The sequence below is a fragment of the Myotis lucifugus genome, unplaced genomic scaffold (genome assembly GCF_000147115.1).
Source record: "Myotis lucifugus unplaced genomic scaffold, Myoluc2.0 scaffold_61, whole genome shotgun sequence".
Lineage (NCBI taxonomy): Eukaryota > Metazoa > Chordata > Mammalia > Chiroptera > Vespertilionidae > Myotis > Myotis lucifugus.
Window position 1 is genome coordinate 1,818,242 of NW_005871109.1, and position 26,284 is coordinate 1,844,525.

General features: G+C 42.0%; 1 protein-coding gene across 8 annotated transcripts in view; it reads right to left on the minus strand.

Moving 5' to 3' along the window:
- TEAD1 (TEA domain transcription factor 1) overlaps nucleotides 1–26,284 on the minus strand; it is a 246,393-nt gene that overhangs the window by 5,516 nt on the left and 214,593 nt on the right. For all 8 annotated transcript variants that reach the window (XM_023754525.1, XM_023754523.1, XM_023754521.1 and 5 more), the window contains 2 exons: nucleotides 5,967–6,107; nucleotides 1,344–1,496 (listed from right to left, as the gene is read on the minus strand). In XM_023754525.1, coding sequence (XP_023610293.1) covers nucleotides 1,344–1,496; nucleotides 5,967–6,107 — 294 coding nt within the window. The remainder of the gene's footprint in view (nucleotides 1–1,343; nucleotides 1,497–5,966; nucleotides 6,108–26,284) is intronic.

The following is a 26,284-nucleotide window of genomic DNA, read 5'->3' on the forward strand; positions in this document are numbered from 1 at the left end:
CTAAGCATCTTACAATTTTTATTTATTAATTTTTTTTTTTTACATTGGTGTGAGGGAACTGGCTCCTACTGGCTGCTGAAAGTCATTGTTAAATATTAAGGACTTTCATGAGCTGGATAACCACTGGTAGCTTGAAATTGCCCATGGAGGGCATATTTACAATCAGGGTTTTTGGGGGGTGTTGAGGTAGAGCTTTTTATTTCCCAGCCCACCAGTGCCTGAGGACCATGGGCTGAATGAATCCAAAAACCCAAGGTAAAGAATTCCTGCTCTTAATGTTCTAGTCCTTGATCCTAGTCACAAAGCAGGCCATTTGACCACAACATTGTTTTGCTGCCCCTTTCAGCAAAATTCTTCCAACCAAGTTTTGTTTGGGCATTTTTCCTTCAGTTTAAGGAATGTTATATTTTTTAAAATGAGCCATATGAAACCCATTACTGTATATATTTTAGAGGTATATTTTGAGGACAACACTATTTGTAATAACGTTCCCAAGTCCCCCAATGAAACCTCCATGAGAAATTTGTTTTAAAGTTAAATATTAAGGGGGAAAAACTCCCACACAGCACTGCCCAGCGGAACCAGAAAGTTTTCCCATTGTGGACACTGAGCACCATTTTCCCCCCCCTTTTCCTTTAGCTGCCCATTACGTTTTGATCATACATTTTAGCCACTGGAGAATATTTCCAACCCTTCCTGGTTATGGCATTCTAGTCTAACTTACATTCCTTCTAATACTGAGAGCTCATATTTTGCTGTCTTAATGTACGTTACTTCTTAGAAGGCCTTGCAAATCCTCCAGGAAACGAATCAAGGTTTGTTCAAATTACAAACCTCCTAACTCAGCTTTTTGCCTCATGTTGCTGCCAAGACTCAAACATGGCTAATGCTGGAATTACCTGGGGAACTTTAAAAAAATACATATGCCTGGGTCCTATCCTCAGAGATCCTGATTCAATGGACACAGTTTACAGTCTTTGTATCAGGATATTAGATACCAAGGTCTTTCTCCAGGTCTTTCTAATGTGTAGCCAGAATTGAGAACCTAGGTCCCTCACTTTTTATGACCCTCCTGAATTCCAATTCTGTCAAAATTATAAACCCCCACCAGATGAGACCCCTTCTCTTCTACAGATTTGAGCCCAAACCAAGGCCAGGTTTACCCTATGAATATGTGAATTCAACTGCTGATTGACTACCCGGGGCCCAACCCAACAAGCTGGTCAGTTGCCTTGGCCCAGGCCCCGGTGCCTCCCAGGACTCTCCCCCCAAACCCGTCCCAGCCTTTCCCCACCAGCCTCAGGGCTGAGTCTGCCAAAACAGGGAAGAGACAAAACAGTTACCAATAAAATTGTGAAGTTTTCCAAAACACTATTCATCATATATTTCTCTGGTAAGTGTTTGAGCTTGTGGATGAAGTTGATCATATATTCACACATCGGGGAGCGGTTTATTCGGTATACAAATCGGCCATTCTCAAACCTTGCATACTCCGTCTGTGAGGGAAAAAGGATTTGAGCATTTTTACACTTATGACCTCAAAATACATGAAAAAGATATTACTGTTCGTAAAAGCATTGTATTTTTTCAACATGAAATGTCTGCTATACACAGTACTATTTATGCCGTTTACTTAATTTTAAAAAATCCAGTATCCAAACATAATGCCGGACTCAGAATTATTTTTCTGGAAATAAAAAATTGGAAGGTGCTTTGTTAGCGCAGTTGGTAATGATGTCAGTTTCATTAAAAAAAAAAGAAAGGAGAGATGATAGCTGTAAAGAAGAGTTGTGTAAGTCCTTCTGAGCAAAGGTCAGAAGGCAATATATCCACCTACTTTGTGATTCTCTACCCAGAGATCTGTAAGAGCAGCACCAGCCTTTCCCAAGTCTTCAAAGAGCCCAAAGACAGTCCTTCTTTACTGTGATAAGGCCTCACAGGCCAACAGCCAATTCAGCTAATTTCACTACTTGAGGAAAAACTGCTTCACACTCACCATGAGCCCCTGACTGTTAGTTATTTATGCCTTTAATTTAAAAGAAAAGAAAAGAAATAACTGTGTGTATGCAGTTGAAAGATCCCACTGAAGCACTCAGAAATAAGAAACACACTCCTGGATAACCTTGGATCAAAAAGGAATTAAAATAAAATTACAAACTATCCAAAGAGTAATGAAAAGGAAAATACATCAAAACTAAGGGATGCAATGAAGCTCCAGTGGAGGAAACTTAATGAAGCAGCTTCACGTCTTCATCATGAAAGATGAACAAGTTCAGAACTAAATGCACATCTTTAAAAAATTACAACCTCACACAGCAAACCAAAACCACAGGAAAAGCAAAAGAAATCAGGAGTAGGAAATTAATAAAGATAAAAGTGCAAATCAATATAATCAAAATTAAAAATGCAGACAGAATAAATATAAAAACTGGTTCTTTAAAAAAAAGACTAAATAAAATAAACTCTTCACAAGCTTAAGGAGAAAAAAGAAAAGAGACAAAACCACAATTACAGTGAGATTAGAAGATTTATAAGGTTACTTCACATAACTCTAAGAGCAAAAATAGCAGAGAAAACCTAGAGGGTAGGGTGCCTTCCTAGCAAAATACAAATTGCTAATACCGATTCCTTTTAAGTAGAAAACTTCAACTGGTCGGTGACTGTGGAAATGACTAGAAAGTTGTTTAGAGATATACCGTTGAAAAGGGTACAAAGACCAGATGGTTTCACAGCCAAGTTCCATGTAACCTTTAAAGAATAGTTATTTTCAATGTTTCTGAAAAAGGGAGGTGTCCCACTTATTTTATGAAACTAATATACATTCAATACCGAAATTTGATAAAGAGATAAAAAAAGAAAGCACAGGCTAAGATGCAAAAATGCTATGTAAAACAGCAAATAGAGTGAATCAATGTAACCAAAGTAGGACTTTCTTCAGGAATGCTGTGGTGGTGCACACACAGGATGCGTGTTAACTTGTGATGTCAACAAATGGGAGAAAAATCATATAGTTAGAGAGTTGCTGAAAAGGCATTTGATAAAATATTGCAGCTACTACTAATAAAAAAACCCTAAATAAAATAATTATAGAAAGAAACCACTTAAATGTAAAATAAAGACCATTTATAAAAACCAAGAATAAATATCCTACGTGGAAAAACACCCAAAACATGTCTACTAACATCAGGAACTATACAAGGACACTATTACTTATAGATCACTATTTCTTTTTACAACTGTGTAGGAGGTTTTAGCAAACTAAAAGGTGAGAAAATAATAATTTAAAAAACTGGCATAAAAATTGGAAAAGAAGCGATAAAATAAAACTGCCAATAAGATTATATACAGAGAAAACCCATGAATCTAGGGGAAAATGACCAGAGATAAATGAGGGGCAAAATGTTTTGAAAGAAAATAGATATAAAAAAACCAAGAACTTTTCTCTCTTCTAGTAATCAAAATCTAGAAATGGAAAATTGTATTTAACCAATTTTGTAATACTTAGAAATATATACTATCCAGAAAGGAATAAATCTATACATATCTAAACTATAAACTCTTATTAAAATAGATAAAATTAGATGGAAACACAAATAGGCTCTTGATTGGAAAGATTGAATATCAATTACATATCAATTTATCCCAAAATAATATCAAAATCAAATGCAATTACAATTAGATTGCTCAAATAGGATTTTGTTTCTCTTTACATTTTTAAAACAATCTCATTACTTGGAAGAATGAATGCTGGTTACTAACCTAGAAAATATATAAAAAGAAGATGGGTGAAACCGACTTCCTCAGCAGATATCAGAACCTACCACAAGGCCATTGTAATGAAGTAAGCGTGGCATTGGGACATGTGGAGATACAGGGTGGAGAGAATAGAGAGATGCCAGAGACAGCGCCCAGTTTATGTGGTAACATCAAGGGCACAGATCCATTCAGTTGGAAAAGGATGAATCATTTAATAAGTGGTTTTCAACAGATACCTATCTATTTGGGAGAAAATATAAGCAGACTCCCCCTACACACATAATACGGAAATGCATTCTAAATGGGTTAAAGGTTTAATTATAAAACTCCACCTGCCGCACTCATACTACCTTCTCTGTGGAAATTCCTGAGACTTCATCAGTCAAAAGCAACCTTTCCCTGGCCCCTGAACTAAGTAAGAGAGAGCTTTGGGTGTGTTATCTGAGGACACATGAAGAATAATTTGAAATCTGGGAAACTAACTTGTCTGGTTCACCTTTCCTCACATGCACCTGTCGAGGCAAGATGTCCACTTACAGATAAGCCCTGAAAATTGGCTATTGGGTAGCAGTGCCCAGCACTGACCTTCCAGGTTCCCAACCACGGGCAGGTAACGTTGCTTCCTCCTCCTCAGAGGAGATGGAGGTGAGCAAGTTCTAGGCCATCCGGATTTGGCTCATTACATAGCCACCTTCCCACCCACCCTTCCCCAAGCTTCCCAGACACGGTCCTGACTCGGCTCCCTCCTCCCTCCTCTATTTTTGCCCTCTGCTCCTTTGTTTGTGCCTCCCTTCCAGCCCCTGCAGGGCTGGCTGCTGCTCCCAAACTGACTCCTTATTTCTATGCTCTGGCTATTCTCTCTCTGCAGCTAAGTCCCCATTCCCATCTTTATCCTTCATGCTTAGACTTCCCAATTAATAGTTTCAGTCTTTACCTGTCTCCCAAATTTCAGCCTTGCGTCGGTCGGTTATCGTGCCCTATTTCCTCTCGAAAACACCGTCCTTCCGAGGATAAAGTGTATGACCTTTGACTTTTCCTCCTCTTTAATCTTAAATATGCAGGCGGTTTCTAAGTTCCACTCAAAATATCTTACTGGGTTCCCACTACCACCAGTTTAGTAAAGCTCATGACCCCTAAGCTTAAATGAACCACCCTTCCTCCTTCTCACTCCCCAATATCTCCCTCTCTCTCTGTCTCTCTCTCTCTCTCCCTCCCTCCCTCCCTTTTTTTCTCGCCTCAGCACAAAGTCTCTGTCACAGTCAGGTGGGCTCCTGGACCTTCGAGGTCCAGAGCTGCTATAAACAAAAGTTTCTCACTGAACATGGATCCATTGGGCGATGAGCAGAAACACTGAAAAAAACCTTAAATGGAATGTCAACTACAAATATCATTCATACTAAGCAACCAAACATATATTTTTTTTTCAAAGAAATGGAAGCTTAAAATTACAAAGCCAAAAATAGGTATTTAGTCCCAGTTTGTACTAGAATAGACTTAACCAGTTAACTGCCACGCGTCCAAAACAGAAACCATCCCCACACGCCACAGTATTTACAATTTAATTTAAAAAATCAATTTGAAATGATTATTATAAAAATAAGTATCTTATAATTTGGGTGTTCTTGAATATTTTCAGCCAAAAATTCTCACGAAAAATGATTTTAAAGCTGCCACTTAGGGAAAACATTTCTTTTTTATGGACATGCATAGCATGTGGGGAAGGTCCACCGCTTGCATCTACAGACGTGTATGGCACACAATGGGTTAAAACCAATATAATGGAAGGGGTAGAAATGGCAAAAGCAACACCACCAAACGGAAGGTATCGGGGTTTAGAAGGCCAGGGTCCATCAGTCGCATTCCACTGGCTGGGAGTGCCCTCGGACATGGGGTAGGTGGCGAGGCTTCATCTGATGGGTGGCAGCTTCCACACCAGGCCACCCCCAATGAGGCCTCCTCCGGGACTAAAACACTGCTGGCTGGGACGGCAGGGCCAACTTCAACAGTCAAGAGGGCTGGCGTGGGACTTCCTCCTGGCCTTCTTTCAGTTACTTTCAAACCATTTTGCCTTTTTAGAAGTAATGGGGGTGGGGGGTGGGTCAGAAGGAAGAGACACCAAAAAAAAAGGTAAAACTCTACCCCAGAAAGATTTAAAGGACAGCAATAGTCTGGCCCTGAAAGAAGGTTCCAGGATACAGAGGCCAACTTACCTCTACTTTTTCTACTACTTGCTTCCCAAAGGAGCAAACTTTGGTGGAACAGGTGACTGTCATGTTTTCAGAACTCTCATACTGACTGGTTACACAGTAAAAAGCTCCGGCATCATCTTGAATATTGCAGTTTAAATCGGCCTGTTGGAAGGAAATGGAGGTGAGGGTTATGCTCTCATTGCAGGAGTCATGGCAACCAGCCATAGCGGTCAGGGTCCGACCTCCTGAGTGGAGGCGCGGAGGTGATGCTCATCTGGAAACAAGTGTGCTGGCTCATTGGTCACTTTGTGGAAGAGAGTACTAATTTGGGCGGTCTTCCCTGGAAATGACAAGCTACATGAATCTATTTTGCTTTACTTTCTGGCATTCTGTATCAAAGTAATGCTGTATCCTTGTAAGAGAAGATCCATGTGGTCTTTACAAATGTATAGTTGACCCTTGAACAACATGGGAATTAGAGGCTCTGTCTCCTGCACAGTTGAAAATCCACATACAACTTTTAACTCCCCCCAAACTTTACGAATACCTACTATTGACCAAAAGCCTTACTGACAACATAAACGATTGATTAACATTTACTTTGTACATTTATTATATACTGTATTCTTACAGTAAAGTAAGTTAGAGAAAAAATAAAGAATCATAAGGAAGAGAAAATACATTACAACATTTGTTGAAACAAATCTGTGTATAAGTGGACCCGTGCAGTTCAAACCCATGTTGTTCCAGGGTCAAGCGTATATGAACTGAATTCAGATTCACTCATCTTTAGAGATATTTAAAAGAACAGGAGAGTTGACAGCTGACTGGCCATTTGCTACATATTTAAAAACAGGTCCTAGGCGGTTTGGTTTAATGGCTAGAGCGTTGGCCTGCGAACTGAAGGGTCCCGGGATTCGATTCCGGTCAAGGGCACATGCCTGGGTTGCAGGCTCAATCCCCAGTGGAGGGCGTGCAAGAGGCAGCCAATCAATGATTCTCTCTCATCATTGATGTAGCGGTCGTACGCCAATTACCATTTTTCTCTTTTATTAGTGTAGATTTAAAAACAAACAAAACAGAAACTTTACTATAAATTAAGCATCTAGAGGGAAATTGGTTGCCATTAAACCCTCACTTACAAAGATGCGATTATTTAACATAAGCCTCCATACATTTAACACATTTTTATGAGTACCTACTATGTAAGGCTCATGCTAGACACTATATAGGAAGGACTTGACTACAACCTTATGTGGGAGATACATACATGAAATAGTTATAATTTAGATAGAAAATCAGTATCATGTCAAAAGTGCAAGTTTAGAAATACAACTGGACCCAGCTTGTGGAGGGCTAAATAAAGGGTGTGGATTTTACCTTGCAGGAAATGGGGACTTCTTGAAAGTTTTGGCACAAGGAAACGACGTGATCAGAACCGTGCTTCAGGAAGAGGCTGGGAGGCTCGCATCTAGGTGTATGGATGGTACTGATAGATGGTTCCTTTCTCTTGAATATCTCCTGACCCCCTACTGCTCATCAGGTAGGGGATGTGAAGCTGGGATCAAAGAGTGAGCACAGCTGCCCTAACTGGTTTGGTTCAGTGGATAGAGCATCGGTCCGCAGACTGAAGGGTCCCAGGTTTGCTTCCGCACCTCGGCTGCAGGCTCTATCCCTAGCTCTGGTTGGGGCTCGTGTGGGAGGCAGCCAACTGATGTGTCTCTCTCACATGGATGTTTCTCTCTCTGTCTCTCCCCCTCCCTTTCACTCTCTCTAAAAATCAATGGACAAATATCCTTGGATGAGGATTAACAGCAACAAAACAACAGCTGAGCCAACTCCTGTTTAGTTGGGAGGACATCACAACGGAGATAAGCACTCTTGAGAGAGGCACAGAGGGACAGGAGAACAAACAACAGTGCAGCGGGGCCCTCGGAGTCAGGGAGGCTCGGAGGATGATGCAGCTCAGACCCAAAGGAAGAACTGCTGGCTGAGGCAGGCAGAGCATGTGGTGAGAGAGAGGCCATGTTCCAAGGGCACATGGTGGGAAACAAGGAATGAAAAAAGGCTGGAACAGATAGCAAGGGAGAAAGGGTGGCAGAAGAGGCTGGGGAGGTGGGAAGGTTTGGGTCTTATCCTAACCAGAGGGACGTGAGAGTTGTAAGCACATGGGATGGAGACAGTGATGGGGTATAATCAGACCTGTATCCTCTAAAGTCAGCCCTGATCACAGCCCGGAGAAGTTACGGGGGGGGGGGGGGGGTGTGAGTGTGAATGGAGAGGTGTGGCAGGAGGCCTTAAGCAGTCGAATGAGAGAGGAGAGCTGGACGACTGTGGTGACTGGTGAGACACAGACAATGAGACCTGACATACAGATGAGACGATACATGTTTTGAGAGGTTTGGCACATTGTGACTGGCTAGTTTCAATACCTCGACGGGCACTAACCAACCACCATGAAGACCCAAGTCAATTTCTCCATATCTTATCTAATAAAGAGGGAATATGTAAATTGACCGTCACACCATAACGGTCAAGATGGATGCGCCCATAACGGAGGCAGGGATTCCGTAACACAAGATGGCTGCGCCCACAGTGGAGGCTGAGTTCCCATAACGAGCCTTAATGAGCAATCAGCAGGGACCTGAGGCTGCGCCCCCCACCCAGTGGGGCTTGATGGGGGTGGGGCCGGTCGGGTCTGGGTCTAGCCCAGGGGTGGGCAAACTTTTTGACTCGAGGGCCACAATGGGTTCTTAAACTGGACCGGAGGGCCGGAACAAAAGCATGGATGGAGTGTTTGTGTGAACTAATATAAATTCAAAGTAAACATCATTACATAAAAGGGTACGGTCTTTTTTTTTTTTTTTTTTATTCATTTCAAACAGGCCGGATCCGGCCCGCGGGCCATAGTTTGCCCACGGCTGGTCTAGCCCAATGGGGGTGGGGCCAGCTGGGTCTGGGTCTCATGCAATTTTGAAGTGCACGTAGGTGGGTGGGTTCTTGACTCTGGTTCCCATGGCACTGACAGGAGGAAGATTTTCATATACATTTTACTAATTTTCTTTCATCTCTGATACTTCTATTATAGAGAAAGGGCAAATAGCAATATTAAAATATTTCCTCTAATTAATTCCCTTTTAATGTGCACAAATTTTGTGCACCAGGTCACTAGTTTTTAATAAGGATCTGTATTTGAATTTCCTTCTTGAGTTGAGTATCAGGAAATATCCTTTCCCGTAGGCAAAACTTCCTATTTTCTGGCTTCATATTAAAAGAACCATATACTTTATATTCCCCTTTTTACCTCATGTGCCAAGAAATGCAAAGCTAAAATCAGTGCTCAACTGCAGTCATTAACTTACCCAGAAACTAGGAATCGCTAACAACCAGTGTATAGCCGCTTTACTGGATCCCAATCTGCTTTTACGGTACTTTTCAGGTTTTATATTATCCATAAATTTAGCAACACTCCCTCACATTTAGTTTTTTCTAATTATATGGGGCCTAAATGATAAATAAGTAAAAAATAGCCAGGTGTGCATTTTTCTCACATTCAAAGGCTTGCCATTTGGCTCCATGAAAGAGTTGCTTAGAGGAGGGAAAAAGAGAATTTGTTCCCTAACTGAAGACTGCACCTGAGCTACCCAGGCATCTCCCTGGGCTCCAGCCTCCAGAGGAGAAAGGTGCTGACAATCTGAGGCACCCTGGAGCCCTGACACTGGAGTCACCACCCGGCTTTCCACAGCCCCTGAGAGTGGGCCTTTGAGAACTGCTGCTGCCTTGTTCTGCCTCCAGCGGAGAACACGTGGCTCTGAGAGGCAGCTCCGGTGTTTTGTAGTGTCAGGATTACCAGCGATCTTCTGCGTGGGGTTAATGATCTTAACTGCAGTTGGCCCTCCCTATCCGTGGTTTCTGCATTTGCAGATTCAAGCAAGTGTGAGTTGAACATATTCGAAAAAACATGTTCTGCTATTGCAGACGTGTACTACACAGGCCCACGGAACATGAACAGACTTTTCTTGTCATTATTCCCTCAACAATACAGCCTAATGACTATTTACATAGCACTTGCATTGTATTAGGTATTTTAAGTAATCTAGAGATGCTTTAAGGTATGTGGGAGGATGTGTGTAGGTTCTATGCAAACACTCCACCATTTTATATAAGGGACTTGAGCTCTTGTGGGGTTTGGTATCGGTGGAGGTTCCTGGAACCAACCCCCACCAATACCAAGGGAAGGCTGTATTATGATGGAGATTGTGCCAACAAGTTTTGGCATTTTAAAATGTAAAAACATTTGTGCCAAAACGGTAGCACTCTTCTAAACCTTGTTTTTAAAAAATACATCTGTACCTACACCTTAGAACTCATGCAGTTCTGACACAGAACATCAGTATTAAAAAGAATAGCCATTAAAAAAATGAACAGCCACACTTTTAATGGCTTTATACTATTCCATTGCCCAGATGTTCCATGTTAATAAGTGTGCTACTGATGAATATTTAGGATGCTTCCGGACAACGGTGCAATGATGAGTTTATGTGAAGCAGAAAAGGTGCATCACAAATTATTGTTACTTTCCTTCTGTGGGAACCCTGTCTATAGTGCGCCGGATGTTCAAGGCCAATCTGAGCGTGGGAATCCTATCAGAGTGTTCAAGGCGAATCTGCTATATGCAGGTGCAAAAGCAAGGACACAGCTATCTTACTGTACTACGCAGGCCTGCCCTTCTATAACCCCAAAGACTGGTGTCGCTATTTGGAAAGAAGCCTCTTTTCTCTAAGTTACTGTAAAGATGTGTTACTGACCAGCCATCGTGTGGCTGCTTGGTATGGCTCCTGCGTTTACTACTGTGTTTGCAATGGCTGCTATGTTAGCAGCAGCTACTGTGTGAGGCTCCTTTGAAGAAAGGCTTTGTCTGATGGCTACTTAGTAGCAATGGCTACTTAGACGATAATAAAGACTCTCTTACACGCCTATGAGCCTGTGACTTCTCACATCTTCTCCATCCACTACCCAGCATCCATAAAGGTCTAGTTGCTGGCAGGGGAACTGAGGCCCCACAGTTGGCATAGTTGAGCAGAATCAAGGAGTAAGTACTCCCACAATTGGCGCTGTGAGCAGGATCAAGGAAGAACTTATTCCAACAACTGGCGCAGCGAGCAGGGTCCAGGAGAGTGCAGAGGATTGAGGAGTAAGGACTCCAACACCCTCCTTTCAACATTAAAAAGTTCCCAGCTTTGAAAGAGTGTGCTATAAATGCACTGCTAGCTAATATTGTAATTTAAACAAACGTGCAATTTTGTTGTAATCAAGCTGCTGTGAAAATCTGATGAGTAGTCAAAAGCAGTTAGGTGTTTGTGGTGTAAGGGGTGGAGCGTGGAAGAGGCACATGGAAATAAGCAATGGGTGGAGTAGTCAATGGGAGAGGGAATGGAATTAGGTTATTTTAAAAAAACAAAAAACTGTCTACCTTAACTCACTTCAGGGATTGAACAACGAGGGAGATGTCTTAAGAATTACACCACAACTCCCTAGAACAATGTGTTTTTTCTTTTTCATGCTGTTTTTCTTTCTATTCATTTCCATGGCATTATTTTTGACAAGCCAAAGATTTGCAATGTAAGCAAACCTGGACACTTAAGATCTAAAGCAAACATAGAAATAAATATACATAGTAATCTGTCCATATATACAACGTAAAAATGTTAACCAAGTTCAGAATAGTGTCCACCCTAATTTGATGTTTGTAAAATTGCTGAAAGTTTTCACAGCTTTTGTGTTTTCATCTCTGAGTTTCCATTTTCAAGTAGCGCTGGTGATAGGAGTTGCCCCACAGCAGGCATACTGATTAGGTTCTGACAACTAGAACGAATCATTTTTAAGATCCCCTTCCTTTACTGGACAAAATTATTTTCAGAAATAATCAGCACTCCGTTTCGTTGTAATTTTTAAACACAAGAACTCCAGAAGCAGTAACAGAGAATGACAGAAATGAAGTAACTCGAGTTCTGTTTCTTCATCCTCCTAATTACTGTGTCATCATTGCTCATTTCTGACTCTACTGTTTAACCCGCAAAGAAGCCTCTCCTGGAGACTGCAGCTCAAATGATTCCGAACTGTTAAGAACTTACCCTAGAAATAAATAAGAGGCTGAGTCTGCATGTGTTATTAAAGGATTAGTGATATAATGAATAAGTTATACAAGGGTGCTCATTTGAAGCATATTATATATGTATAAGTATATATGAAATAAAACACAACACTGACTTCACCAATTAGTTTAGGGCTCAGGCCAACAAAGGATTTTATTTTTTTTAGGGGTATTTATTTATTTTTAATCTTCACCCAAGGAGATATATATATATCTTCCACTTTGTGGAAGAGAGTACTAATTTGGGCGGTCTTCCCTGGAAATGACAAGCTACATGTTCTATTTTGCTTTACTTTTTCATGCTCTATTTTTCTTTCTATTCATTTCCATAGCATTATTTTTGACAAGCCAAAGATTTGCAATGTAAGCAAACTCCCTGGACCCTTAAGATCTAAAGCAAACATAGAAATAAATATACATTTTTTTTTCATTGATTTTCAGAGAGAGGGAAAGACAGAGAGCAGCACCGATGTGAGAGAAACACATCGATTGGTTGCCTCCTGCACGAGCCCTGACCAGGTACGTGCCCTTAACCGGAATCGAACCTGGGATTCTTCAGTCCACAGTCTGACGCTCTATCCACTGAGCCAAATCGACTAGGGCTTGAGGGGTATTTTATCAATAGCACTGTTTAGACTGTGAACACTTGGTCATAATAACAATGAGAACAATGGTTTTGGCATCTGAACATTCTCTGCAGACAATCAGCCTCCTTACTGCCTGGACCTGAGGTGGACCACTCCCACCATCTCACCCTTGCTTTACCCCTAGAATTACCAAAATAACGCCAATGCATTTTAATTGGGAATGAATGGCCTGTAGTTATAATGACAAGAATTATCAAAAATGAAATTCTGAAAGAACACACATTATGAAAACCTGCCCTCAGAAACTTTCTCAACAAATTATGAGTTTTAAAGTTATCATGATTAACTTTTTAAAAAATGAAAGTGTAACATATATTCAGAGAAATGGACAAATCACAAGCTTGCAGCTTAATTAATTTTCATAAAGTGAACACACCCATGGAACCAGCAGCCAGATGAAACAGAACAGAATCCTTTCCCCAAGTAATCCCCTCTTCCCACCCACACAACCCCCCCTCCCACCCAGCACAATCAGCCCTGCACTCACTCCACAAGGGCAACCTTGATCCTAAAACATTATACATGAGTTTTTTAAATCCTAAATAACTGTTGAGTCTTCTGTGTTTAGTTCACTCAGCATTATAGTGTGAGAGTCGCCCAGGCTGCTGTGTGGAGTTCATTTGTCCTTGGAACTAAGAGTGTCCAATGAATTAAAATACCATGATCTATGATTCCACTACTGATGGACATTTGCAATGTTTCTATAGCGAACTTATTATGAAGAGTGCTACTCTGAACATTTTCAAATATGCTTTTGATGAACATATGTATGCATGTTTGTTGGGTGTCAAATGGAACTGCTAGGTCAGTAGGGCACCGTGTATTTCAGTTTTCAATAAGAAGGACTGGCCAGAACCGGTTTGGCTCAGTGGATAGAGCGTCGGCCTGAGGACTCAAGGGTCCCAGGTTCGATTTCGGTCAAGGGCATGTACCTGGGTTGCGGGCACATCCCCAGTGGGAGGTGTGCAGGAGGCAGCTGATTGATGTTTCTCTCTCATCGATGTTTCTAACTCTCTATCTCTCTCCCTTCCTCTCTGTAAAAAAATCAATAAAATATATTTTAAAAAAAAATAAGAAGGACTGAAAGTTTCTAAGTTTCCTTAACTTTTTTTAAAATAACAGTTGGAGAAAACTTTATATTTATTATTAGTGTAAATTTAATAAGTTAGATTTTAAAAGGCTCCCCAGCCTTTTAAATAACCAATTTGCTGTTAGAATGGCTTTGCGATTACTCTTGAACATGGAAAATAATCATGTGGCCATCCAACCATATCACAGCTGCTCTCCAGGAATTTTCTAGGAGGAGGTATTGATGTGAAAGATAATTACCTGTCAGCTGATGATATTACGATTATCCCAGAAAGAAATGCAGTCACTGAACTCCCATGAAGCAAAGGTAGAATCGAAGAAAGAATGCTTGCATTAAATCAACAACAAAGGAAGCAAACTCTGTAATGAGTCTGGGAGTCAAGCTGTGTTCATTACCCAACCTACTGAAAACTCCAGGCAAACATCTCAGAGAGTTCTGGAGGCAAGCAAATGAGAAAAAATGTGCTGGTATCAGAGATGCAGACTGTTTCTGCCTAATCGGCTTTTCTCTGACCACAGGGTATTTTCTAAAAGCAAATGAATACAAAAATCCAAGAAACAGCTAAAACCAGCAAATTTATCTTTCCAACAAATTCCAAAGTCAAACCATATCCTATCCTTTGGGGACAGATAGCCAGACGGAAATACGTAGCTGGTCATGGGCCAGGTTCTGAAGTGTTTAAAAAAACAAACAAACCAAACACTTGAAACCATGGCTGGATGGGGCAGGCAAGTCCAGGAAAACAGGCCCTTCTAAGGGGTCTTTTCCCATTTTTGTATTAGAACAGAGATGACTGCCTATGTTCTGGGTTCAGAGACCAACGCTTACTCCTAGAACTCAACACAGACATCTTTCTACAGCAGTGGTTCTCAACCTTCTGGCCCTTTAAATACAGTTCCTCATGTTGTGACCCAACTATAAAATTATTTTCGCTGCTACTTCATAACTGTAATGTTGCTAGTGTTATGAATCATAATGTAAATATCTGATATGCAGGATGGTCTTAGGCGACCCCTGTGAAAGGGTCGTTTGACCGCCAAAGGGGTCGCGACCCACAGGTTGAGAACCACTGTTCTACAGTATCCTGGCCTGCTCTGCCTTCTGGCTGAATACCTTCAGATACAGGAAAATGTATACGTTGCGTGGCTTAGTGGTTGAGCATTGACCTATGAACCAGGAGGTCATGGTTTGATTCCAGGTCAGGGCACATGCCCAGGTTTGTGGGCTCGATCCCCAGTGGGGGGAATGAGGGAGGCAGCTGATCAATGATTCTCTCTCATCATTGATGTTTCTCTCTCTCCCTCTCCCTTCCTCTCTGAAATTGATAAAAATATATTTAAAAAGAAAAAGAAAATACTATGTGCTAGAGACAGACCCAATTGTTAGGCAGTTCTTTTTTCCTGTTGTGTTAGGTTTTCTGTTGCTTAAAACACCACAAACTCATGACCTTCTACTTCTGTAGGTCAGACATCCAACAGGGTCTCATGAAGCTAAGCTCAAGGTACTGGCAGAGCTGCGTTCTTTCCTGGAGGCTCTGGGGAAGGACCTCTTTCCTTGCCTCTTGCAGCGTTTAGAGGCCATCCACATTCCTTGTCTCTTAGCCCTTCCCCATCCTCAAAATCTGTGACACCAGACAGAGTCTTCATCACACTGCCAGCTGTCATCTCTCTACATCCCTTCTTTTGCCTTCCTTTTCCGCTTTTAAGGAACCTTGTGATTTCATTGTGCCCACTCAGATCAAGACATTCTCCCAGTCTGTTGATTAGCAAACCTGATTCTCCTTTTCCATGAAATGTAATATATTCACAAATATCATGGATAAGGACTTGGGCATGACTCACCACACCCATTAAGTTGCAACTGGCTTTCCTGCAACTTCTACCTAGAGCTCTGCAGTCTGGAATCATGAGACCTAAGAACATGCCTGCAAGACAATTCTGCAATTCTCTCATTTTTTTAAAATAAATATATTTTTGTTGATTTCAGAGAGGAAGGGGAAGGGAGAGAGAGACAGAAACATCAATGATGAGAGAGAATCACTGACTGGCTGCCTCCTGCACGCCCCCTACTGGGGATCAAGCCCACAACCCAGGCATGTGCCCTTAACTGGAATCGAACCCAGGACCCTTCAGTCTGCAGGCCGACACTATCCATTGAACCAAACCAGCTAGGGCTCTGCAATTCTCTTTCATTTCCCCCTTAATCTCACCTTTCCTTTCCCCCTTCTCATCCACAAGGTTGTGCTGGTCCTATCTGCTTCCCAGGATTCAAGTTTTACATTCATTTTTATTAGACGCCATCCTGATTTCGGACCTCCCTTCCATCTAGTCCAGATTCTGACGCTTCGTCTGCTGTTGCCTCATCTCAGGCATCTGACTACAGCATGGACAGCAGTCACTTCTTTGAGTCTCATGTCCTCATTTTTAACCACAGAGAAGACCTGCTTCCAAAGACCACCATGGTGATAGGAGACAAGGCATAGCTGTAATGTGCTACACAAATGACAGCTGTTAATAAAACTGACAACCATTCCTATTACCTTATTGATTTAAAATATAGACCAGGACAGAGATGAAGACAGAGCCTCAATCACATCTACAGAAGTGGGACCCAATGTAGATGGTGGTTTGAGATCAATACATAAGATAAACACTGTCCCCACAGAGCCAGCCTGAGCCCGATCAACACTTATCAGCACAGATGCAACACTGACTTTTTACAAACAGGAAAATCAGTGGTTTTTTCTGATTTGTGAGTTTATGACAAGTGTTAAGTTTTGGGCATAACTGCTCAAAATTTACCATCTTTCCCACATGGATATGATTAGAGATGCTCTAGAATTCTTTCTGGAAATCAAAAAGGCAACCTTTAAAGTTGTGTGTTGAATGAATTAAAAATGTCTGTGTGTATTTGTGGGCAAGTCCTGGGAAACAATACAAGGTGTGAGGAGAACAGGTTACAATGCCAGGTAGAGAAAGCTGCCTGTGTCAGAAAGCAAGGAAACAGAGTCTCCCCAAATTCTCCCCTAACTCACCCTTCTTACACTCATTACTTTATTCCTGTAGCTAAAGCATTCAAGTCACCAGGCAAGACTTTGGATTGGGTTCCCTTCTCTATTACCTCTCAGTCAGTAAGCCCATTTACTCACGGATTGTTCCACTATTTGACTTCATGCTTTTGAAATTAAAAAAAAAACTTAATGTCATTTTAATTATAATTTTTAATTACATATTCAAAAATGATCCTTCCCATTTCATGGGAGAGAAGAAATGAGGCCTAGCCCAGTTATGCAGGATCCAGAGCTCTGGGGGCAGAGCTCCTCTCTGTGAAACCCCAGGCCCCTGGCAACCTGGCTACTGGGGGCTGAAGTAAGAGAAAGTGAGCACTAAGGTTGCCAAGTGAAGGGGGAATTGTGCAGCTCATGCAGAAGCAGTATTTGGCTGGTGACACTACTTTGTCACTGGCTTCACTGCTGGTACAAAGAGGAAGCAGAAAACCCCAAAGGCAGGGGCACCCGGTCAGGAAAGGAGCAGTCGGCAGACACGCCCTTCCCATCCTTCCCACCCATCTCTCCCTTTCACCCCAAGGCTTGGAGAGGCTGGGCAGGAATTACTTGGTTGCAAAAATGAAAACATCAAGAGGATAGTCCCTGACAAGAGAGAGTATAATAGGCACTGATGGATTCAAGGAGACGCTGGCATTTTCAAACCACCACTTTGAACCTCTCCTCTTCATCCTCTCTGAGCAATGATCAAAGGACCAAGATTTCAAATTGTGAAGCAATTTTTTCCAATGGCAGCATCTGGCTCCTTGGCAGGAGGCACTGGGAGTTGGGCTCAGTTGTGGGCGGCCATCCAGGGCTGCTGCATGGTGAGGCTCAGGCCGGGCACCCAGTGGGCCTGGCAGCTGCTCCACGGCACCAAAGGACAATCACTCTGCACTGGGCTGTGAGCAGTGAGCGTTAGGCAGCGGTCCCCCTGGCCCCTGCTCCCCCACCCAGTGCTGACAGGGCGGGTATCTGGCAGGGGGCATCTCTGAGGAAGCTGGCTGCTCCCAAACCCTCCTGCCCCACTCTTTTGCACGTCCCTGCCCCTGGCCAAGACCTCGGAAGCCAGCCCACATCTGCAAACAGAAGATTGGGGTGGGGGAAGTTGGATGGCCGTGGGAGAATTCGCCAGTAAAGCAACCTGCCCTTGGGGAGAACCGTGAAGCTGCCCGTAGGGAAGCAAGTCTTTGAACCTGTTCACTTAGGGCCCTTGTACCCCCTGCCCAGCACAAAAGGACGGCAGCTGTAGGTCTGCCACAGCTGTTTTTAATAAGAATAATAGGAATAAACTCAGCCCCCACTCCTCAACTTACTTCCTACTAATTATGGCATATATTTACATCTACAAAATAGAAGATTTTAAAAACACTACCAAGAGCCCCTTTATTGTGCAGATTGGCACCCCTATTTGAATTTCATAAACATTTAGGACTTCAAAGAATCTTAAAAGCTTGCTCTAATTACAATACTCTCCGCTTGAAAGACTGGCTGTTTGCATTGCAAATTCCTACAAATACCAGCATTCATTAAGGAAAAATTCAATTAATATCACCCACACCACTTCAGGTCACTGCCACTGGTGGCTTCACCCAGTAGCTGAGATGAAAGAGCCAAGGTCTCAGCCCAAGCGAGAAGCAGCTGCCCAGGTCAGCTCTTTCCAAAGGAGGCCTTAATGAGCGCTGGGCGCCCAGCTGAGCTGGCCCTGCACACACCACAGGCATCAGGCCTGCGAACGCAGACCCAGGACCCCCCTTCCCAAACCCAGAAACAGGACCTTTTCCTGGTCTGGAGCTCCTGTGCAAATCTTACATAAAACAACAGCAAAATCAGTCAACTAAGCCCAGAGTTGCCAAATAACTACAGGCCACCACGTTCAATCTGATTTTTAGATAAACATCACTTTTTGGGGTATCTGTATGTCCCAAAGATTGCATGGGACATATATACACTGAAATATTATACACTGTTTGCCTGAAATTCCAGTTTAACTGGGTGGCCTGCATCTTTATTTGCTAAATCTGGCAACTCTACTAACAAGTCATCTTTACTAAAAAGAATAACAAGAATTGGGCCTTACCCTCAAAGTCTGATTGCTGTAAAATATCTTATACTTAAGATATCTTAAGTTAGAAAAAAAAATGAAGTGCAGCTCATTTAAGGAAAAACCAATGGAGTCTACAATGTTTGTAGGTGCATATGAAAGTACAGGAGGATACAGGGCTGGTGGGGGGAGGGGGGGCGGTCTCACTTTTTCTTCTATAGTCTTCTGAACTGCTAGGACTATTTACAATAAGCTTGTATTGCTTTTGAAATACAAAAAATAAATTAAAATGAGTGGGTGGGTAGGATATACCGCCCAAGGGAGAAGGGATTTCACTTATCACCAAGGGGCTAAGTCCAATTTTAGAGAATTGACCAAGATCTCTGGGGGGTGGGGGTTATGATTATGTCCAGATAATCCACTTATTCCTGGCAAAATTAAGTCTGGAAATAGGCAGCCCTGTTGACTGTGTCACTTCAGCTCTTCCCTCCTCAGGCTTTTCTTGAGGTCCAATTACAGAGAGAAGCTAACCAGGCCTCCACCTACAGGGCAAATGCTGGGAAGTGCAGGGGGGGGGGGGATGAATCTGCTTTTCCCTGGACCTCTGTGGAGCAGCAGCCCTTGGTGGGGCTCAGGCTTAGCATCTCTGCCTGTAACCATGGCAGGGAGCAAAGCGAAATAGCCCCACACAAAAAAGGATGAACCCTGACCTCAGCTTTGTTAGCAATCACTGAGCCAAATGACCTAGGACAGAAAGCATTAGAGGAACAGCTGTCAGATGGATTCTCCCATGAGGCCCAGGGAACTCCCCATTTAGATTCTGCATCGTCCTGAAGAGTTCAAGGTTAAAAAAAAAAAGTATCCATGGTGAGTCTGAGGCTCAAGGATTGGGGGGAGTAGAGTGAGCTTCTAATCCCATTTTCCAGGTGGTCCTAGGAGTTCTGTGTTTTCAGGGGATTCAGAAAGGATCCTTTCAAATATGACTGCCTGGGGATCAGTGTTCCCACCCTCAGCTCTCACCTCTCCAGGCTCTGTGAGCTCTGTGGCCACAGGGTCCTTCCTCTGCCACACCCAGGAGGGGTGTGTCTGTCCAAACATCCACTTCCCCTGAGAACCCTCCCCATCCCCTTCCACTGTCCCAACTCTTTCAAGGTTCAGCTCGAATGCCATGTCTTCTTGAGGCCTTCTGAAATGTCCTTAGGCGCAAAGGGCTCCTCCTCTCCCTGTGTGCCCCCGTTTTCATGTGGGCTTCTACCCCAGGGTGCAGTTGTTTATCTGCTTGTGTGCCTGCCTCTTACTTATGTCTGTCTGCTCAGCTCTCTAGGAGCAAAGTCAGAGTTACTGAACATTTGCTGAATGATCCACTAGTGATGTGTGTGTTTATTACTAATGTAAATAGTTATTTTCATAAGGACCCAACAACTCCAGACATCACCTAGTACAGCTTTTGTGTGAGTCTCTTGCAGTCTCCTCCCTGCTCTGTAGTACATTTTAAAAAAAATATATTTTTATTGATTTTTTACAGAGAGGAAGGGAGAGGGATAGAGAGCCAGAAACATCGATGAGAGAGAAACATCGATCAGCTGCCTCCTGCACACCCCCTACTGGGGATGTGCCAGCAACCAAGGTACATGCCCTTGACCGGAATCGAACCTGGGACCCTTCAGTCCCCAGGCTGACGCTCTATCTACTGAGCCAAACCGGTTAGGGCTTTAGTAAATTTTTTGAGGAAGATTACCTAACAAACTACCAGGTACCTACTAGATCTGCTCACCTTATCAGAGCTGGCTAAGAGGCAGTTATTGTACCCGGTGTGAGAAGCCATTTCTCTAGTTGAACAAAATAACGCTCCAGCCAAGGGGAGGGGGAGCTGTGGAAAATCTACCACATATATTGCCTTGCTGAATAAATACTATACATAGGATCCCTGCTCCCTGGGGGAGGCCTGCGAAGCAGCTTAGAACATGGGGCTGGGAACACAGGAAGAAAGCCAATAATAGACAGTAGTCACTGCAGAAAGTGCTAACCAAGCTCCACATATTTTTCTTATGAAATCAAACCAAAACAGGTGGGTGTGCAAGCTTACTGGCTCCCCTGTCCCTTCACATGAAATATCAGAACCTGCCTATCTAGAGATGATTTTTCAAAGAACAGACTCTTGGTGAAGATAATCATATAATCACAGTCCATCTGAAGGGAATGTATTATGTATTAGCCCTAGGTACCTCTGAATATGGTGGTATTTCTAGCTAACCTTCCTTCCACATACATCATTCCATCACTTAATATTGCTCACGCATTTTCAGAACTTAACACCCTTTTGAGATGGAACAGAAATAGAGAGAAATGGGAAACTGGAACAGAAAGGCCTTTCCTTATCGATGGTTTAAAACACGTGGGGAGAGATTTATTCCATTTTGCTAACTTCCTTTCCCATGAATAGCAACAGGGACATTTGGTCCCAAATGATAGACTCAAGTCTACAATTCAACCTAAGTCATGCAGAATCCAGTTAGACCAGGCTGAAACTCCAGACGGGCATCCATACAGCCAGTTGACTTGTGCACCAATTTCTTCTGCTTAAAGAAAAGCCCGGTTTTTAATTTATAGTGCTTGTCATTTTGTCCAAACAATGTGATTTCATTCCCACCGAGATAAAAGCATCTTCTAAAGGCTGCCCCTTTCCAAACAGCTCACTTCCCCTTCTCTGTTTTATAAAATCTTCTCATATCTGCTTTGGTTAGTAAAACTAGCCTTTCTTTTTCTTCCCCTAAAATAATATATTAAGAAACTAAGTTGAGTGACTACAAATATATTGGTAATTGTTTATACTGAATGTTCATAATTCCAAGAATTTTAAAAAGATAGCATAAATAATCACAGGGTAACATATATATCCTGGTTTCTAAGACACCCATACTTTAATAATGATTTCAAAGAAAAAAGAAACACTGTATTAAATATATATACAAATTTTGTTTTGTAACAAGATATACATCCATACAATTTCATTTTCATATTATTTCCTTCTTTATTAGTCCAATCAAATTTGCGACTAAGCCTTTATCAGACTATGGTTCTTCTGAATAGCTTTTGGCCATAGGGTTATAAGTAACTTGTTAGTAACATATGGCTCTCTCTGTACCAATGTTTCAAAATTTGACACTCTTGAGCATTGGACAGAGAGAAGAATTAGTTCAAAAACAATAGATCCACTGAATTTCTTACTTGGTTAAATCCATAATTTCTCATTTATTTCCTTAAGTAAGCTACATGTGCCTGGAAAGGAACTTCTTTTGCAAGTCAGCTCAAGCTGCAGCTGGGTTTTTGTCTTTCAGGATGCATGACCAAATCACACCCACCTCTTCCAGCTCTGGGAATTCTATGATCAATACCAACACAGTTGGTATTTTATCTTAAATTAGCTGCAGTGCCTGCCATCACACTGGCAAACCATCTGCATGAACCTCAATGCGGAAACCAAGCTGGGCTCTGACCATTTGTGGGTGGACATCTTCCTTTTTGGGGGGCCCACACAGCACCTGATCATTGTTTTATAAGGGAAAAAAAAGAATGGTTTTCTGCCAGTACAAAATGTTGGCCTCACTTATTATAAATCTGCTTCCACACTCATCCCCAATCATAATAATTTCAATGCTGCATCAAACTGTAATTTTTCTGAGACATAAAAATTAGGAACTCAAATTTAAGCTAAAATTTCACTAGTAGTTTATAGTACTATAGCACAAATAACTTAACTAAGGAAACAAGGAGATGATGAGATGCCCTCTATTGGTGAGGGGCACAAAGGACAGGCAATAATAACCACATCACCACTTACTCTTCTTTGGAGGGGCAGGCAAGGTGCTTATAATATTGACTATCAGAGCACCCCACTTCTAGGACTGTTGAAATGGTAACAAGTATACGTCTTAGAATGGAGGGAATAGAGAATAAAGGATTAAAGACTGAGTAGAAAAAAATAACTGCAGATGTAGAGGAATTCAAAGAACAGAAAATGACGATAGAAAAGTTGTTTTGTTTTTAAATTATGCCACACAAGGCTGATGAAGATGTCTGGAATACTCACTCACTGCTTGATGACTTTAGAAAGCAATTTGGTTATTTACACACATACACATACATATATATTCTAAGCCATATTGTTAATGCCCAATAAAATAAGAATGGCTAGCTCTGGCTGGAGTGGCTTGGCTGGCGCATAGTCCCATGCACCAAAAGGTCACTGGGTTCGATTCCACGTCAGGGCATATACCCAGGTTGCAGGTTCGATCCCAGGTCACAGCACCCCAATCAGGGCGTGTACAGGAGGCAACTGATGGGTGTTTCTCTCTCACATCAATGTTTCCCCCTCTCTCGTTTCCTCTCCTTTACTCTCTCTCTCTAAAATAAACAGAAAATGCTCACTGGAAGCACCTACTGATAGACTAGATATTCCAAGTATAATTCATTCTCAGTCATTAGAGGAAGCCCATGAGATTTCAAACTGCAGCAAATTGTAAACCTAATTCATATGGCCTTTCATCATTTATTTTAACAGTTATGACTGAATTCTTTATAAAGGCTAAGTACTGTTAACTATCCTAAGAAGGAATATCTTCTATCATATTCACAGAAGTGCTCAATTTTAATTCTGTAAATCTTAATTCAATAAACTCCTATCTAATCTTGGAGTAATTATGTCAGATTTGCTTGTCTCATACTAGCCAGCACACTCTAAACATCTGTAATCTAGACCACCTCATTTGGGCATTCATGAATGACTGAAGAGGTCCAACCCTGAAAGCATTTATTAAAATCACCTCCTGAGTAAAACAGGTGAAAGTTTGGAAGCAAAAACAAGAACATACTTGCTAAGCACTTTCCATTCTACTTTATATTCAAGTAACATGCTAATTATAAAAAACTTATTATTAAAAACCAATACTGTTTAATTTGAAAGTACTGAAAATGGTTTCTTTTCATCATATCCTATAATTTCTGATGACTTTTAATTCACTTGGATAGAACAGTCTCTTTTATATGCTTCACAACAAGAACTCTTCATCTTTCTGGTCTCAGGACCCCTTTCCCACTCTTAAATTTTACTGAGGATCTCAAAGAGCTTGTTTCTATAGGTTACATCTATCTATATTTTCTGTATTGGAAATTTAAACTGAATTTTTAAAAAATATTATCTAATTAAAAAAATAAGCTCATTACATGTTAACATATATATTTTTTAAAAAAACTAGGCATACCTATAGTTAAAACAAAGTTAGTGAGAAGGTAATGTTGTTTTATATTTTGCAAATCCATTTAACGTGTAAATTAATGGGAAATACCTAGATTCTCATACTTGCTTCTACATTCATTTGTTAGGACATGCTGCCTTGGCTGAGGGACATGAAGAAACTCCATCCTTCCATAAATATGTAACTGGAAAAGGAAAGACTATCTGAATAAGCTCATCAGATAACTGTGGTCATTTTTCTTTACAACTAAACTGGACAGGTGATAGTTTCTTAAAGGCTAGCGGCAGTGCAGAATCTGAAACCGTGTCAATAAACTTACACACTCTGCTACATTAAAACCCTCTGGTTTGTCTTGCACAATATCAAAAAATTGCATTAGTTAATCTGACTGTAGACCTCATCAAAAAGTCTTTTAAGGGCTAGGAAGCTGTCAAGTTCACTGAGGTAGATACAAGTTTTCCAAATTCTTATTTTTACTTGGAAGCTCAAATTTCATCTTTTGTAGCACTTATTGTCAGCTGTTTTCCTTGATGTGGCAGGCAGGCTCCCGGCATTCGTTTTCAATGTGTACTCTAGGTTCCAGATGGGTAAGCTTCATAAAGAACATTCTTGGTGTGACTAGCTTTTTTTTTTAACCGTGTGTGCATACCCCCTTGCTTCCGAGCCATCAGAGTGTGCATATCATCAGAGTGCAAAAGGCAAATAATGTCTCCTGGTCATAATGAAAATAGTTTTGACCTTGTCAATTCATTACAAGAATACTGAAGAACCCCCTGTGGGGTCCCACAGGCCACTCTTAGAAAACTTCTGTGTTATCATATAAGTGACCCTCCAACCATCACTAAGTGGCAGCCACCAATTAAAAAGGAGAAACAACCTTTTTTGTCCATGTTATCCACATATATTACCTGTCCTTAGTACATTAATATCAGTAGAAGGCTATTTCTATAATTCAAATTTAATACAAAAGCATGAAAAACGAGAGCTAGTTACCATGCAAGGATAACAGAAGCTAAACAAACTAAATGTAATAGTAAACTTCCCTCCAAGGAATTTAAAACATAAATTTTTCCTTAATTCATCCACTTGTCTCCCCATTTGTTGGGCTTTTTGTGTGTGTGTTGGGCACTTGTACTGGAGACATGGAGAGTCGTTCTCAGGTGGACTCTGTGGCTAGGATCCATAGGGCGTGAAGCAGTCAGGGAACAGAGCAGAGGCACTAATGTCAAACTTATCCAATTTCAAGGCCAAGTCCCCACCCTGCACATAGCCTGTCCTTCATAATCTCTGAGTCTTTGTCTTCTTAGTTGAATACAAAGCAAATTCCGCTAAACACCGTGAGGACTGGATGTAGAGCATTAGCGCGGGCCCCCAGCCCACAGCGGGTATTCAATAAGTGGTCGCCACTGTTGTGAATAAGGTCCCCCAGAGGCAGCCGGGGGTCCAGCGAGGAGTGGGACACACATCCACATAATTATGACACAGCATGGGAACTGATTACCCACAACATGCGGTGGGAGTAAAAGGAAAATCAATGGTCTGCCTAAGTGAGGAAGGTGCGATAGTAAACGAGCCACCATCCCAAAGGGAAAGGGAGCTGGCCCCATGGAGGAGGAGGAGAAGAGAAATGTACAACAGATGCACACGGAGGCTGGGCACAGGACAGAGCAAGGGAAACGCTCTGGAACCAGCTCACGTAGGGCCGCTGATGCCATGCTAAGGAGCGCACACCTTTGAAGCTGTTCTCTTTTTCTCTTTCTAAAGACTGAGGACTTATAAACACTCAGCACTAGCAGGTTATCTGGTCTCCTATGCCCCCTGACCCCCAATACACACACATTATACTCATGCTGCTTTCGGGTCTCTGACCCATCAGCAGTGCCCTGGCCCCCGCTTGACGTGGAAGAGGAAGAGCAAAATACCTCCCAGAGGCTGTGGGACATCAGGGGGCCCCAGCAGCTGGTGGAATCTGCACTTAATGTTTTAAAGCACAAATGAGGCACATCCTGGGCAAAGCCATTTTGTATTCTCTCAGGCACTTCTAAGATCCTGAAGCCCGCCAACTGTATCTTCATCCCAGCCCCAACTATGCCCCAGGTCCTATGC